The 13,242-nt window shown below is 39.2% G+C and overlaps 1 protein-coding gene across 2 annotated transcripts; it reads right to left on the bottom strand.

Moving 5' to 3' along the window:
- Positions 1-249: 249 nt before the first annotated feature.
- LOC102666080 (protein TRANSPARENT TESTA 9) lies at positions 250-8,753 on the bottom strand. 2 transcript variants are annotated; one of them, XM_026124065.2, is made up of 8 exons: positions 8,402-8,753; positions 7,949-8,000; positions 7,793-7,869; positions 7,563-7,696; positions 7,263-7,359; positions 6,956-7,013; positions 6,514-6,621; positions 250-379 (listed from the first exon to the last, which is right to left on the bottom strand). In XM_026124065.2, the coding sequence occupies exons 1-7, from the start codon at positions 8,452-8,454 to the stop codon at positions 6,532-6,534; spliced, it is 561 nt and encodes a 186-aa protein (XP_025979850.1). In that variant the 5' UTR covers positions 8,455-8,753; the 3' UTR covers positions 250-379; positions 6,514-6,531. The 2 variants fall into 2 exon arrangements, with proteins under 2 accessions (XP_025979850.1, XP_014618529.1); XM_014763043.3 differs by lacking the exon at positions 250-379 and adding an exon at positions 6,199-6,344.
- Between the last annotated feature and the right edge of the window lie 4,489 nt (positions 8,754-13,242).

The raw sequence follows: 13,242 nt of genomic DNA, 5'->3' as shown, positions 1-13,242 counted from the left end.
GCCACGACCCACCTTCCACACTATGCTCCTTGCCAAAGCCTCCCCATGATCTGGATGATGTAGGGCCAGCTTTAAATCTTTCCACCAAGTAGATTCTTTATTATTCCTAGATGCCTCGTGCAAGCTCCTCCACCCTCCATACTTGGACTCCAATACTCTAACCCATAGGGCGCCTTGTTGCTGAAATAAATTCCACTTCCATTTTGCAAGCAATGCAATGTTGAAAGTGTTCACATCCTTGATTCCTAGCCCTCCTTTTTCTTTTGGGCGGCACACTGTGTCCCATTTTACCCAAGCTATCTTGTTATGATCCTCAGCGCCTCCCCATAGGAATTGTCTCTGTAAACGAACCAGCTTATTCACCACCACTTTGGGAACCCTGAAAAATGAAAAGAAATATATAGGAATGGATGTTAAGACAGATTTTATGAGAGTCACTCTCCCCCCAAAAGAGATGTATCTTTGCTTCCATCTCGCTAATTTTCTCTCACACTTAGTAAGTAGAGGATCCCACGTAGTGCTCCTTCTTGGATTTGCACCAATAGGAATGCCAAGGTAGGTAAAAGGAAAGGACAGCAAGCCACAGTTGAGATAATTTGCTGCTTCAAGTTTCCACTGCTCAGTCATTCCAAATGCGCCGAATTTGCTTTTTGCGAAATTAATTTTAAGACCCGAGACAAGTTCAAAAGCCCTCAATATTGCTTTGATTGCTTTTACGTTCAACATAGTAGCCTCCCCAAAAAATATTGTGTCATCTGCGTACTGAAGGATGCTGACGTCCACATTATTTGAGCCCACTTTGAATCCCCTATACAGATTTCTTCCCACAGCTGCCTTTAGTAACCCATTTAAAGCCTCAGCCACAATGTTAAATAACAAGGGTGCTAATGGATCCCCTTGCCGTAAACCTCTTTGCGGGGTGAACTCATATGAGGGACTACCATTCACCAGAACTGAGATAGAGGCAGATTTTAAGCAACCCTCGATCCACTTAATCCATTTGAGGCCAAAACCCATTCTTCTCAGCATATACAATAGGAAATCCCATGCCACTGAGTCGTAAGCCTTCTCATAATCAACTTTAAACACAATGCATGGTTTGTGGCCTTTTTTTGCTTCATCAACAACCTCATTTGCTATAACCGCACTGTGTAGTAAATGCCTACTTTCGATGAAAGCAGTTTGTCTTTCGTCGATGATCAGAGGCAACACCTTCTTCAGGCGGTTGGCCAGAATCTTTGCCACTATCTTGTAGATGCAACCTATAAGTGAGATAGGTCTGAAATCATTCAAGGATTGTGGTTCTGGCACCTTAGGAATGAGGGCTATAAATGATGCATTGCAACCCTTTGGGAAACTTCCATTTGTGTAGAATTCATCCAGGAATCTGAGTATGTCAGGTCTAATTAGATACCAGAACCTTTTGATGAACTTGAAATTAAGACCATCTGGGCCTGGACTTTTTTCGCCCCCGCATTCCCACACTGCCCTCCTTATCTCCTCTTCCTTGAAACGCTCCTCCAACATATCATTTTGATGGCTTTCTATGGTCTGAAAAGGTATATCATCCAACCGTGGTCTGACTTGATCTGGTTCTTGAAATCTTCGCATGAAAAATGATCTGACTTCCTCTTTGACCCTTGATGGCTCTTCGATCCAAGATCCATCCACCATCACTCCTTTTAAGCAATTGTTTCTGCGTCTGGCATTCATTACCAAATGAAAATATCTAGTGTTACAATCCCCTTCCCTAATCCATTTAGACCTTGCCTTCTGCCTGAGTAAAGACTCATGTGATTGAGCTGCACTCCATAAGTCTTCCTGAAGGTGCTTTCTGGTTTCTATTTCAGTGGGGGTTAGAGGTCTATTTGCTGCTTCTGCCTCCAACATGTTCAAATCTTCCTCAATTTTCTTGAATTTCTTGAAGGTGTCCCCAAATTGTTCCTTATTCCATACCTTTAGCCTTTGCTTCAGTCTTTTAATTTTTTCTTTCAACACATACCCACCCCAACCACTTTGCTGAGTACCATTCCATGATTCTTCTACCACCTTCCTGAATGATAAGTCCGATAGCCAGCAATCAAGGATCCTAAAAGGTTTAGGACCCCAATCAACAAATTTAGATGTGAGCATAATTGGACAGTGGTCAGAAAAATTTCTGTTCAAGGTTTGCTGGGAACTTGCAGGCCATTTGGTGAGCCATTCGGGGGACACCAGGAATCTGTCCAACTTACTCCTAGCGGTACCATTCGGCCTAAACCAAGTGAACTGATTACCCACCCATGGTACTTCCTGGACCTCCAAGTCTCCAATCCACTCATTAAACTCATTTATGTGGCTTTCTCCCCAACCCCTAATGCAATTGCCCACTCTTTCTGACACCAATCTGATATTATTAAAATCACCCAGGATACACCAAAGCCCCCCTTGATTCTGAATTTTCAGCTGTTTAATATTTTCCCATAGGACTCTTTTTTGCTGAATATCACACGGTGAGTATACTGTAATGATATGAATTGGTTGTGTCTCCTGGTGCCATTTCCCTATCAGCATTATGAAGCCTTGCCCTATGACCTTCCTTTCTAACTTGAAGCTGTTTTCACTCCATAGGCATAGAATTCCACCTGCTGAATTCGTTGCTTGTTGTGCTTCCCAACTAACGTCGGAATCCCCCCACAAAGCTTGGCACATGGATTTATTTATAACTTCCTTTTTTGTCTCTTGTAAGCATATCATATCTATTTTTTGTTTATTGACCAGTCTTCTAATTGCTGGCCACTTGAGCCCCCTTCCCAACCCTCTAACATTGAATGTGATTATATTCATTGTGAAACTCTCCTGCATCCCAATCTGTGTGCTTCTTCTCGATCTCTTGTCTCCATGTCCATTATTTTTGTTGCAGGATCCCCTTGCGAAGACCCACTGGTAACCCCCAATGACTTTACCAACTCCCACATATCTGCTGCCTCCTGCATGTTAGAGGGAAGAAAATTTGTCTCTGCATGTTGAATTTGTGTTGGTCTAATGTCGTTGTTCTTGGTGCTTACAAGTTGTTCGGGCCCATGGTTGTCTTCAACACCCTCCACTGGCTGAGATGAGGTTTGATTATTTGGCTCTGGATCCATTTCATCAATTAAATTCAATCCATGTGTAAGGCCCGAAATAGATTTCCTTTTGGAACTCCTTTTACGTGAATAGACTTGCCATTTGGTTGCTGGTGGGCTTAGGTTCTGTTTTGGGTGAGTAACATGGGGGGTGTGGATAGCGTGATCCAGCCCATCAGCAAAATCCCCTTCCTGATCACGTGACCCATTTGAATTTGAAATATGAGTCTCCAAAGTCTCATGCTGCCCTTCCTCTTCAAGCTTTCCTCTTCCAGACTCCAAAACATCCTTTGCGTCAGAGGTTGGAATCCCAATTGTGCCTGCAGTGCCCTTTTCATGAAAGTCTCCTTGTCGCTCACATGCAAGGTAGGTAACGACAGAATCCAATGGGCAAGTACCGCTGTTTGATGGCTGCCCGTTGACCGTTGGAGAGTTTGCACAGCGGATAATAGCTTTATCCTTTGGGGGGACGTTCTTTTTTTGTCTGCTGGATAAAGAAGCTCCGACGGGATTCTGGGTTCCAGGAAGGGAAGCTTGATCGCCGACCGTCGTCGTGACCGCAGTGGGAGCTCCGTCCATCATGTCTTCATGGAGACCCTGCCCTTGCATGCGAAAGTCAGGGCTCGCCGTCGAGGTAAAGCTATATGGGTTCTGCCCCTCGGCGTTTGGCTCTACCGCCGTGACCTCCACCTCTTTGCCGGCCATCCACTCAATGTTGCTGATCCCGTTTAGCGTTCCGACTTCACTGTCGTCAGATTCTACTTCTTCAGATGAGCTGTAGACACTTCCCTTCCGGCCATAGCAATTGTCAAAGCTGTTACCATTTTCTTCCACAACATGCACAGTATACACCTCCCCATGTATATGCACGTTGACTGCATGTTGTATGTATGGCTGCCGCGGTGTTTTGACGAGAACCCGAACCCTATCCATCCTTCTAACCAACTCGACGGCGTCGTCGACGTCCACCATGTCTCCTATTGCGGCCACTATCTTTCTGATCTGGTGCGGGTCCCAAGCCGTGAGTGGTAATCCCCAGCAGTAAACCCATGTCAGCCTGTATCCTATGCGCAGCTTAGGGCTCCATTTCTCCAAAGAATGGAAAGGAGTAGATCCTCCCTCTGTTTCCTCCTGCATCATCAGCTCTGCACCTTCGTCGGAGAGGCCCTGCAACAAGACCATGTCGGCACCCATGTATTTTGGCGATATGTCGGCACTGATATCCCAGTATAGGTCATCTTCTACCCTGTCAAACATAGCCAGATTTTTCAATCTTCCCACCCACGCCTCTTTGGCCCTCTTCATCAACGGTTCTGGGATATCTAGGTACACTGAAGACCACGATGTACCATTATGGCCGCTGGCATTACCTGCGATTCTCCTTAATCCTGGACCAGTGTTATTTCTCGCTACTACCTCCACATACGACCCATGGTGTGTGGTCGATATAGGCTGTACATAGCGAGGTATTGCTTCTTCTTTGTGCACGTCCTGCCTCACCTTGTTCGTGACCGAGATTGGCTTCACAACTTTGTTTCTTCCAAATTTTGGAATATTTACGTGCATCTTGAGACCGCCAAACACGATGTTATCTAGTGTCCACTCCAACTTCTGTGCGTTCTCGACACCTTCAAATCTAACAAAACCGAACCTCCTACCATGCTTGTTTATGTTCTTAGCAATAAAGATTTCCCTTACGGCACCAAACACTTTGAAGTGGTACCATAGTTCTTCCTCCGTCGTGTCGTCAGGGAATCGGGTAAAGTAGAACGATGTTATGTTTTTTCTGCTCCTCCAATTAGCTCTACCATAGCTCTGTCCTTGCCCTTGCCTGTTCCCGGCATGTCTACGATGAGGATCCTCTCTCACCTTCTCACTGTTACGCTCTTTGGTTTGGGTCCTATGCTTAACTCTTACCCACCCATTCTCACCTTCTCTCGAGCTCTCTTGGTCTCTCCCACTCTCTTGCTCTCTCTCAGTCTCTCTCTCTCTCTCACTCTCTCTCATGCTCTCTCTCTGCAAGCCTTAAAATCTTCTTCTACAAGTTTGTGTATATATGATACAAGATAACATCAGCCACATTATTAATCATGCTTCTTCCACCAACAACCTGAAGAAGGCGGGATATGATATATAGCAAAGTTGTAGCAGACAAATCAGATCCATGGGGAAAAGATTATAGTTTTAATGAGTACATCACATGAAAAAAATATGGAATAATATGCAAGTGTGACAAGCAACTCAATTGCAGGAGTTTCCACCAAGCTTATTTTCATGTTTCTTTCCTTTCATATCAGATTTTTGTTCAATTTTATTATTAGCACACTATAAGAAGCATGAAAAATACAAGTACAAGAGAGACAAAATTATTCAATTATGATGGTGCGACAGTTCTCTCTTCTAAAATGATTAAGTCTAAAAACTGAATGAACTACTTAAACGTAAGAAGTGGACTTTATGGTTAATTTAAATGATGATTTTCTCCTCTCTTTTCAATTAAAATAAAAACAAAATTCATGGATCTTAGAAAAACAAAGATTGAATTCCATGTGGGGAAATTCCCATTCTTTCATGCTATAGAGTATAGATCAAATATTGGATATAGGTTGTCTAAAGAGAGAAGGTGAATAAAGTAAGAAAGTAAGGGTGTGTTCACCTTGATTTTAATTAAAGTACCTTGTATTAAACTCATTTCAAATCAAGGATGGATACACTCTTACTTTCTCACTTTATACATGTCACTTTAAAGGAGTCAAATCCCTAAATATTCACAAATTGGAGGGCACTACCCTATCATAATTAACAGACTTGAACACTAAAGTTAATATATGTATGATATAAAGGCAGAGAGAAACTAAAACTAAAGGCATACTAGTTTGCAGGAAAGTTTTGCATCTCGCACATTTTTATTCTTTGAAGCCATAAATGAGAATAGTAAAGGAAACACAAGCCCATTCAGAAGATTTTCCGTAACCAGTCTAGTCAAATGAGGCTCGCCAACACTAAGAATGTCTTTAAAGTAGTACAGTTCATCTGCAATTTCGTCAGATTCAAGAATAACCCCATTTCTTCATTTTTGAGTGTCCATTTTCTTGCTACAGTGTAGGGCAGTTAGCTCCATAAGTTAGAACTATTTTAATGCCTATAAAGTACCAACAATTATTTGATAAAAAAAATATTCAAGTAGCATACCCTTTATCATAGACAAAATCATCTAAGTGAAAGCATAGATCGCTTAATCTGCGAACCAGGTCAGAGAAATATTCAGAAACTGGAGAAATTGATATAAATTGATAGACCAGGTCATCACTAACTGTAGAATCAAGATAAAAAATGTTACAAACTTCAGTAATCTATTGCACTAAAGCATGCTTACAACTTGTAAGCAATTCAAATAGCAGTGGAATACCATTGTAGATGTTCAGAACTAAAGCAGTATAGCTGTCTGAATAATCTTTTCTTCATGCTGAGCAAATCTTGGAGCTTCAGTGTAGAAGGGAAAAGAGACTACAACATCCTGCAGTTGAATGTTGAAACAAAGAATATTAAAATACTTTTGCCGAATTCTGCTGGACGAAAAAAAAAACAGTCTTTACATCTAGTAAAAATCAACTGATGATGATTGTTCCCCCTTCACATTGCATTCACAAGTGATTATTGATTGACTGAAAATAATATTACATTATCTTTGCTAACGAGATTATTGATCGACTGAAAAAAGTTAAACAGCTGCAGCCTAATAAGTGCAACCATAAAATAATTCAAGCCTTGTGTTTTATCCAAAGTGGGAAGATAATGATCTTGATCTAACAGACAGCAACTAAACATTAAATTTATTGTTTTGAACTTACCCCCTGAACATTCACAAGAAGGCAAAGTGTGTCTCTGTTTATTTTATTGCTAATTGCCCTGTATGAAGAAACAAACAAAATTTTAATTTATTCTATAAATTACTATAACATGAAAGAAAGAAATATGTGAAACAACATATCAGAATTACAAAATTTCCACTTTTTCCAACACTATTCAAAACAAATAAATAAAAAAGGAGAAAAAAATGTTGAACATATAACTTCACGTCTTTAAACAAGCAGGGAAAACTCACAACAAATGTTTAGTGATAAAGAGAGATGCAAAGGAGAGGAGGAAAGGATTAACCTTAGGAAAGAAACATAGTATAGAGCTAGATCTCCCCCATCAAATTTGTAGGGATGCAAAATAATGTTGTTGATATAACCATTGCTGACACAATAAACTGCACCATGCAAATAAGGAACACCAATTTATGTTAAGTACCAGTACTTACCCAAGGAGACAAGGACTTAAGGGTGACACTATGTTTTGTAAAATGAATACTTCTTGTAAATATCAACTAAGTATGCATACACAAGTAAAACTCAGAAGTCAATGAGCTTAACCAGAGATGTCAACATAATATCAACCATCTTAGTATCTTACAAATTGCATGTTCACTATCCATGTTTTGAATCATTATACTCAAATACTGAAGCAGTGGCCCCTCAATTTTCGAATCTTGACTAATCTTAAGTATGCGAACAAAGTCCGCCAGCACTTGTCGTTCCATGAAACACCTAAATATTTACAATCAGTCACAATTATAAAAACCACGTCCAAAAAACAACACCAACTGAAGAAGAAAGAATGAAATCTCTACCACAGATTCATACTCAAAAATTTGAGGATCTTGTCTATAACCATAAGTCACAATCTCCACAACAGATTGCAACAAATCCACCACAAGCTCCTGCAAGAAATAGCATGCATAAGTGCATCGCGGTTTTCTCAAGCAAAAGAAGACGCACACACAAATTGATGCATGTTACCCTGTTATTCTGGTCCACAACTTTGATTTTCTGCAGTTCGTTGATTACATATCTGTAACCGCATCAACGACATTAAAATCCATCAGCACCGAAAAATAATTCACTGTATTATTTTAAAAAGTTCACACTCTAAAGACAAGAACAACCTCAACATGCATTGTATAAATTCAATTCGTCACCAAAATTTACGAATAGTTAAGTTAATTATGAAAAATTGCAACAAAATCTCACACCGATCCCTAACAAGGCAAACTCGAATGAAGCAATGACGGAAATTTGATTATACACTTACTGGACAAGAACAACCACAACATGCATCATAGAAATTCAATTTGTCACAAAAATTTACGTTAATTAAGTTAATTACAAAAGTGAAATCTCACAACGAAACCTAACGAGGCAAATTCGGACGAAGCAATGGCGGGAAAAAAAATCGATTCATCAATCACTTACTGGAAGTGTTGAAAAGAGAAGCGATCGATGGATCGCCAGAGAGAGCGCAACATGGTGGCGACGGTGTGAGGGAATGAATGAGAATGAAGAGAGTGATGAGGTGTCGTTGTTGAATGCGAAGGTTGAAGAGCTCGTGGAAGAAGAAACGGTGTTGGTTTTTCGCATTGTATAATGAAAAGAAGAAAAAAAATGGCGTAATTGACAGTGGGTTTTGGTTTGTCTGGTTGGTAGTGAGTTGCAGTAACCACCCAACAACCTTTCAACAAGTCAGTATTCAAATATGACTAAATCAACCATGCAGAGATGCGTCTTTTGCAACACAGAAAAGAGTGTAAAATTAGTGTCACTGGCCATGCCCGAGTTTGGAACATGGAACTGGAAAGAGGATTTATAGCTTCCTAACTACTTCGAGATTCTGGAAAAAAAAATATTTCTAAAATATTTTTGTTTTTTTATAAAATTATATCTAAAATTTGAACTATTATATATGTTCTTCTTTCTCTTTGATGGGTTAAATGTTGCAAAGTTAAATTCAGAAGCTAACAGATTTTTAAACATATATCTTTCTTTTATTCATATTTTTATTTATTAGAATTTATTGAAAACTTAAGAGACAGATTTATTAATAAAATTTGTTAAACTGTATTTTCAATAAATTTTAACTGATAATAAAAAAACATATTTAAATGAATATGTTTGTTTTAGGTAGTTTAAAAGAATATGTTAAAAGTGTATTATTAATATTTCTTTCAAATTATATCTTGAACTTCAAAATAAATATATAAAATAAAGTTTCACTTTAATAACAAAGTCATTATTGAAGCTTTCCTAGACAATGCAACTCAATTAATAACGAAAAAGGGAGGGTGGTGTCATTTAATGACAGGCAAAGCATGCATTCTTCTATAGTTTTCCACTGGGAGATGTAAGCTATGTCTAGTTAAATTAAGAAAATGTTTTTCTCTTTGATTTTAATTGTAATTTTAGATATATGTATATTAAATGGTAAACAAGTAAGTAAATTATCTCTTTCAACAAAAAAAAGTAAGTAAAGCATTATGATAATTATACTTACTACTGACTAAGCAACTATTTTGGTTTTTGCCTGAGATTTAGGTTCGGTTATAACCGAACCTATGTGTAACATGACTATGCCTTAAGGAGTGGACATATGTCATGTCTCCCCTCCAAACCATCTCAAACCTCCATTTTCATGTATCATGGTCATTCACCAAACCCTTGCTACTCCAACGGTCTCACCATCTTTGTCATCGGCATCGTCAACTTCATTGGCATCCATTCCTCCCTCACCCTGAAAAACACAATGATGGCATGTTGGCTTAGAGTTGCAAAAGTTCATCTTCCTTTCCCAAAACAACAAGTGGGTTGTGTTTGGCCCACAACATGATCCGCTTCAATTTACCAATACCCATGACGAAATCAAGCAAGGTCATGTTTTGATCGTCTGGAAGTGAGGAGCAAAACCCCTCAATCAATTTCAGATTTCATTGAAATATAAAAAAATATGGGTGTTCTTCGTTTTTCTTCTTTTGCTATTGGGTAGCTAGATCTCAATTGGATTATTGTTAGATTTTTTATTTGGCTTTGTAGTTGGTTGGTGTCAGACCCTAATTTCGTCTAGGGACTATCATTCGCCAACATTTTGATTCTTGCTAGCCGAATTGAGCTGTTCGATACCAGTCGTGCAAGACGAAAGATTATTCAATGTTTCGGTAAAGAATGCATAAAATACCCAAAAAAGGAGGGCAAAAGGGTCATTTTAAAGCTTTTTCTAACCCCTGGCTCACCCAGGCAAGCCAGCCCCCAAATAGCTTAGGGGTGAAGTAATCAGCTCGCTTGGCAGAGCAAGGTTACTTCAGGTTAATGCCTGGGCGAGCTGCAGATCAACCAAGTCCCCTCATTTCCTATAAATAAGCATAAGGAGGGTTGAAGAAAGGGTTCAGCTTTCAAACATTGAAAGATTTCACTGAATTTTGAAGAGAATGAGAAGAAAAAAGAGAAAAATGAGGTCGAGACGCTACCGAATTGCAACCGTAATCGACTTCTACATCGTTCTTCGTTTGGTGTTCTTCGTTCGTCATTCGGTTAGTATTTCTTTTACGCATTTGGATACAATCTATGCACCCTTAGAGGTCCTCTTTGTTGCTTTGTACATCTTCATCTCATTCTTCTATCATCAGTAATCCCTTTTCTTCTTGTAAAGTGAGTTTTGACCGATCATTTACATCTCAAATCGTCTTTTAATGAGATTCAAAGTAAATAAGTGAAACCATAATGAAATCAACATGAATTGAGTTTTTATCCACAAAAGTCGCTTGAATCCATTCAAGGTCCAACGCCTTAACGGTCTCTTTTATTTTTTTTGGTTGAAATGAACCTTTTAAAAATTTAAAATCAACTCAACACACAACTTTTTTTCGCTTGTAAAAAACTATGTAGGTCTGAGTTCCTCATCGCACTTGAGGATTTGTAGGAGCAAGGGCAACACTCTTGTCGACCCCAAAAAGTAAAAACGTAAAAAAGGGAAAATAAATAAATAAATATTGAAGCCATGATTTTGCACACTAGATTAAAGGTTTTCGTCCCTTGTGACGGACGCGTGGGGTGCTAATACCTTCCCCGCACGTAAACAACTCTCGAACCCTTATTCTTAAAATTCACAAACCCTTTTTTGGTTTTTCTAACATTTTTCTCGAATAAACGTTGGTGGCGACTCCCGCGCGTTTTCCTTTTTGGAAGACGCCCTCCCGCTGAAGGGTAGATTGCGATAATCGGGTTGGCTGGTTGCTAGTTCTTTTTTATATGATGATGAGTTGTCAAGGAAATGATAACCCATACTTATCGTTTTGCATCTCTTCGTGACTTGGGCATTTGATCAAACAAGTGGTAGGTGGTGGGTGTGTTTGTTTTTCAAGTGATATTGGGTTCATCCTTTGGACGAAATTCTAAAATCATATTCAAAAGACAATTGTTATCACATGTTGTGTGGTTGTTTTTTCCTTGTGTGTGAAGAGGAGTTGCACTTGGGTATTTTAGTAGTAAATTTTGATGAGAGAAAGAGGTTTTCTTGCATTTTTTATTTTTTCTACAATTTGTGGTGGTATCGAATCCACAGATCAATTAACAAGTTTAGACTAAATGAATTCCAAACCAAACAGTACATATCTGTCAGCAGCGAACTGATTGGCAACTTTGACGATGTGATACCCTCATTTTTGCTATGAGATGGAGAATGGGGGAATCATAGAGACAAGGAGTTGCACGAGCAAAAGGAAAATGGAAGCAAACAATTGGAAGAAATTAGGGGAACGTATCCACGATTTTCTTTTCAAGATTTCTAGAGGATTTCAAGGCATCAGATTTATGGGGAACCTTTCGACAATAGGGAAAAAAATATGTGATTTGGTGATTGTGGAGAGAAGAAATAGATGGGATCACATGTTTGGCTTTCTAAGATTTAAAGGTGTGGAAAATGCTTTGAAATTGGAAAGGCAACTGGAACAAACTGTTATTCGTAATGTTAAGATGCATGTGAATCTCCAAGAGTACAAAAGGAGGAAATATGATGATTTGGGATTCTATATGAAGGGGAAGCAGTACGGAGGTGCATATGAAGGACCACAACAAAGAAGTGATGAACAAGGAGAACAAAAAGAAGTAGGTGACTAATCATGTTTCAAGCATCGATCCAAGCAAAACCAAGAGCAATCAAAATGCATCTCTAAGGGAAAAACCACCAAAGTGTGGTCTTGGACAAAGGGGACAACAACACACTTAGAGATGAAAGTCAAGGGAACCAATAGAAGCAACAATGAAGGGCATGGGTGGAAACAAATAAAAGATACTTAGCAAGGTTAGAGGGTTGTTGGGTGGGGAAGTTAAAGGACATTACTATGTTTGACAATTGAAGACGTATGCTTATTAGGAGGTAATAGGGAGATGATATGGTTCTTGTTGGGGGTGTAGATGATGGTATGAGGGAAAAGATTAATAAAGGCAAAATTCATGGAATTTGGTCTTTGTTTCTATCATTGGAAAAAAGGAATCCCACCATAGTTCCAGGGAATAGAATGGCATGGATCATATGCATGGGTATCCCATTAATGGTGTGAACCAGGGATTACATGAATATGTTGTTGTGTGGTACTACCATGGTGGTGAAGATAGTGGAGGAAACAGAGGATATAAGTGATAACTGTGAAATTTGAGTTAATTTGGTAGTCAATTTTGGCTAAGAATGATTGTAATTTCTTTACTTTATTATTGTTTTTAATGAAATAATAAAGAAATTAATATCTTTGTAGTTTTTTATTAGCAGAATTTAAAAGAAGAAAATTTCAAGTGCTTTGAAGGAAAATTGATGCAAAAATTTGAAGAAAAAGTCTTCAAGAAAAAGTTGAAGATTGGGACAACTCGCTTAGCACACAAGACAGGCCCAGCGCAGCTCCTCGCTTAGCATGAAGATGGCCCACGAAGAAGCCCAAAGGCGCGCTTAGCGCGAAGTCGCGTGGAAATTAAGCTACCTTAGGCCTATAAAGGGAGTAGGAAGCAAAGGAGAAATACACACCGGGATACCAACCCCTAGACCACCCCGGTGACTCAGAGCTCTCTAATGAATACATCATAAGCCTGAGCATCTTTAATAGGGGAAACCCTCTATCTATGTTCATTATCCCCTTCTCCTCCTCTATCTATTCCTCTTCTTTTATCCACATCAGCCCCTAAACTGTAAAGCCTCTCATGACAATGAGATGCTAAACCCCCTTAGTTAGGGCCTAGCAGGCCTAAGAAGCCAAAAGATGTATTGTATGCTTCATATC

Source organism: Glycine max, chromosome 10 (assembly GCF_000004515.6).
Source record: "Glycine max cultivar Williams 82 chromosome 10, Glycine_max_v4.0, whole genome shotgun sequence".
NCBI classification, from domain to species: domain Eukaryota; kingdom Viridiplantae; phylum Streptophyta; class Magnoliopsida; order Fabales; family Fabaceae; genus Glycine; species Glycine max.
The sequence above is the reverse complement of the archived record's forward strand: the minus strand, read 5'-3'. Positions and strand labels throughout refer to the sequence as shown.

Bases quoted from the DNA above. Each gene is read 5' to 3' on its own strand.
- LOC102666080 (XM_026124065.2), bottom strand. From the start codon at position 8,454: ATGTTGCGCTCTCTCTGGCGATCCATCGATCGCTTCTCTTTTCAACAC. The intron at 7,870-7,948 runs GTAACATGCATC...TATTTCTTGCAG, and splicing joins TTGTGGACCAGAATAACAGG to GAGCTTGTGGTGGATTTGTT. The intron at 7,697-7,792 runs GTATGAATCTGT...GTAAATATTTAG, and splicing joins CAAGATCCTCAAATTTTTGA to GTGTTTCATGGAACGACAAG.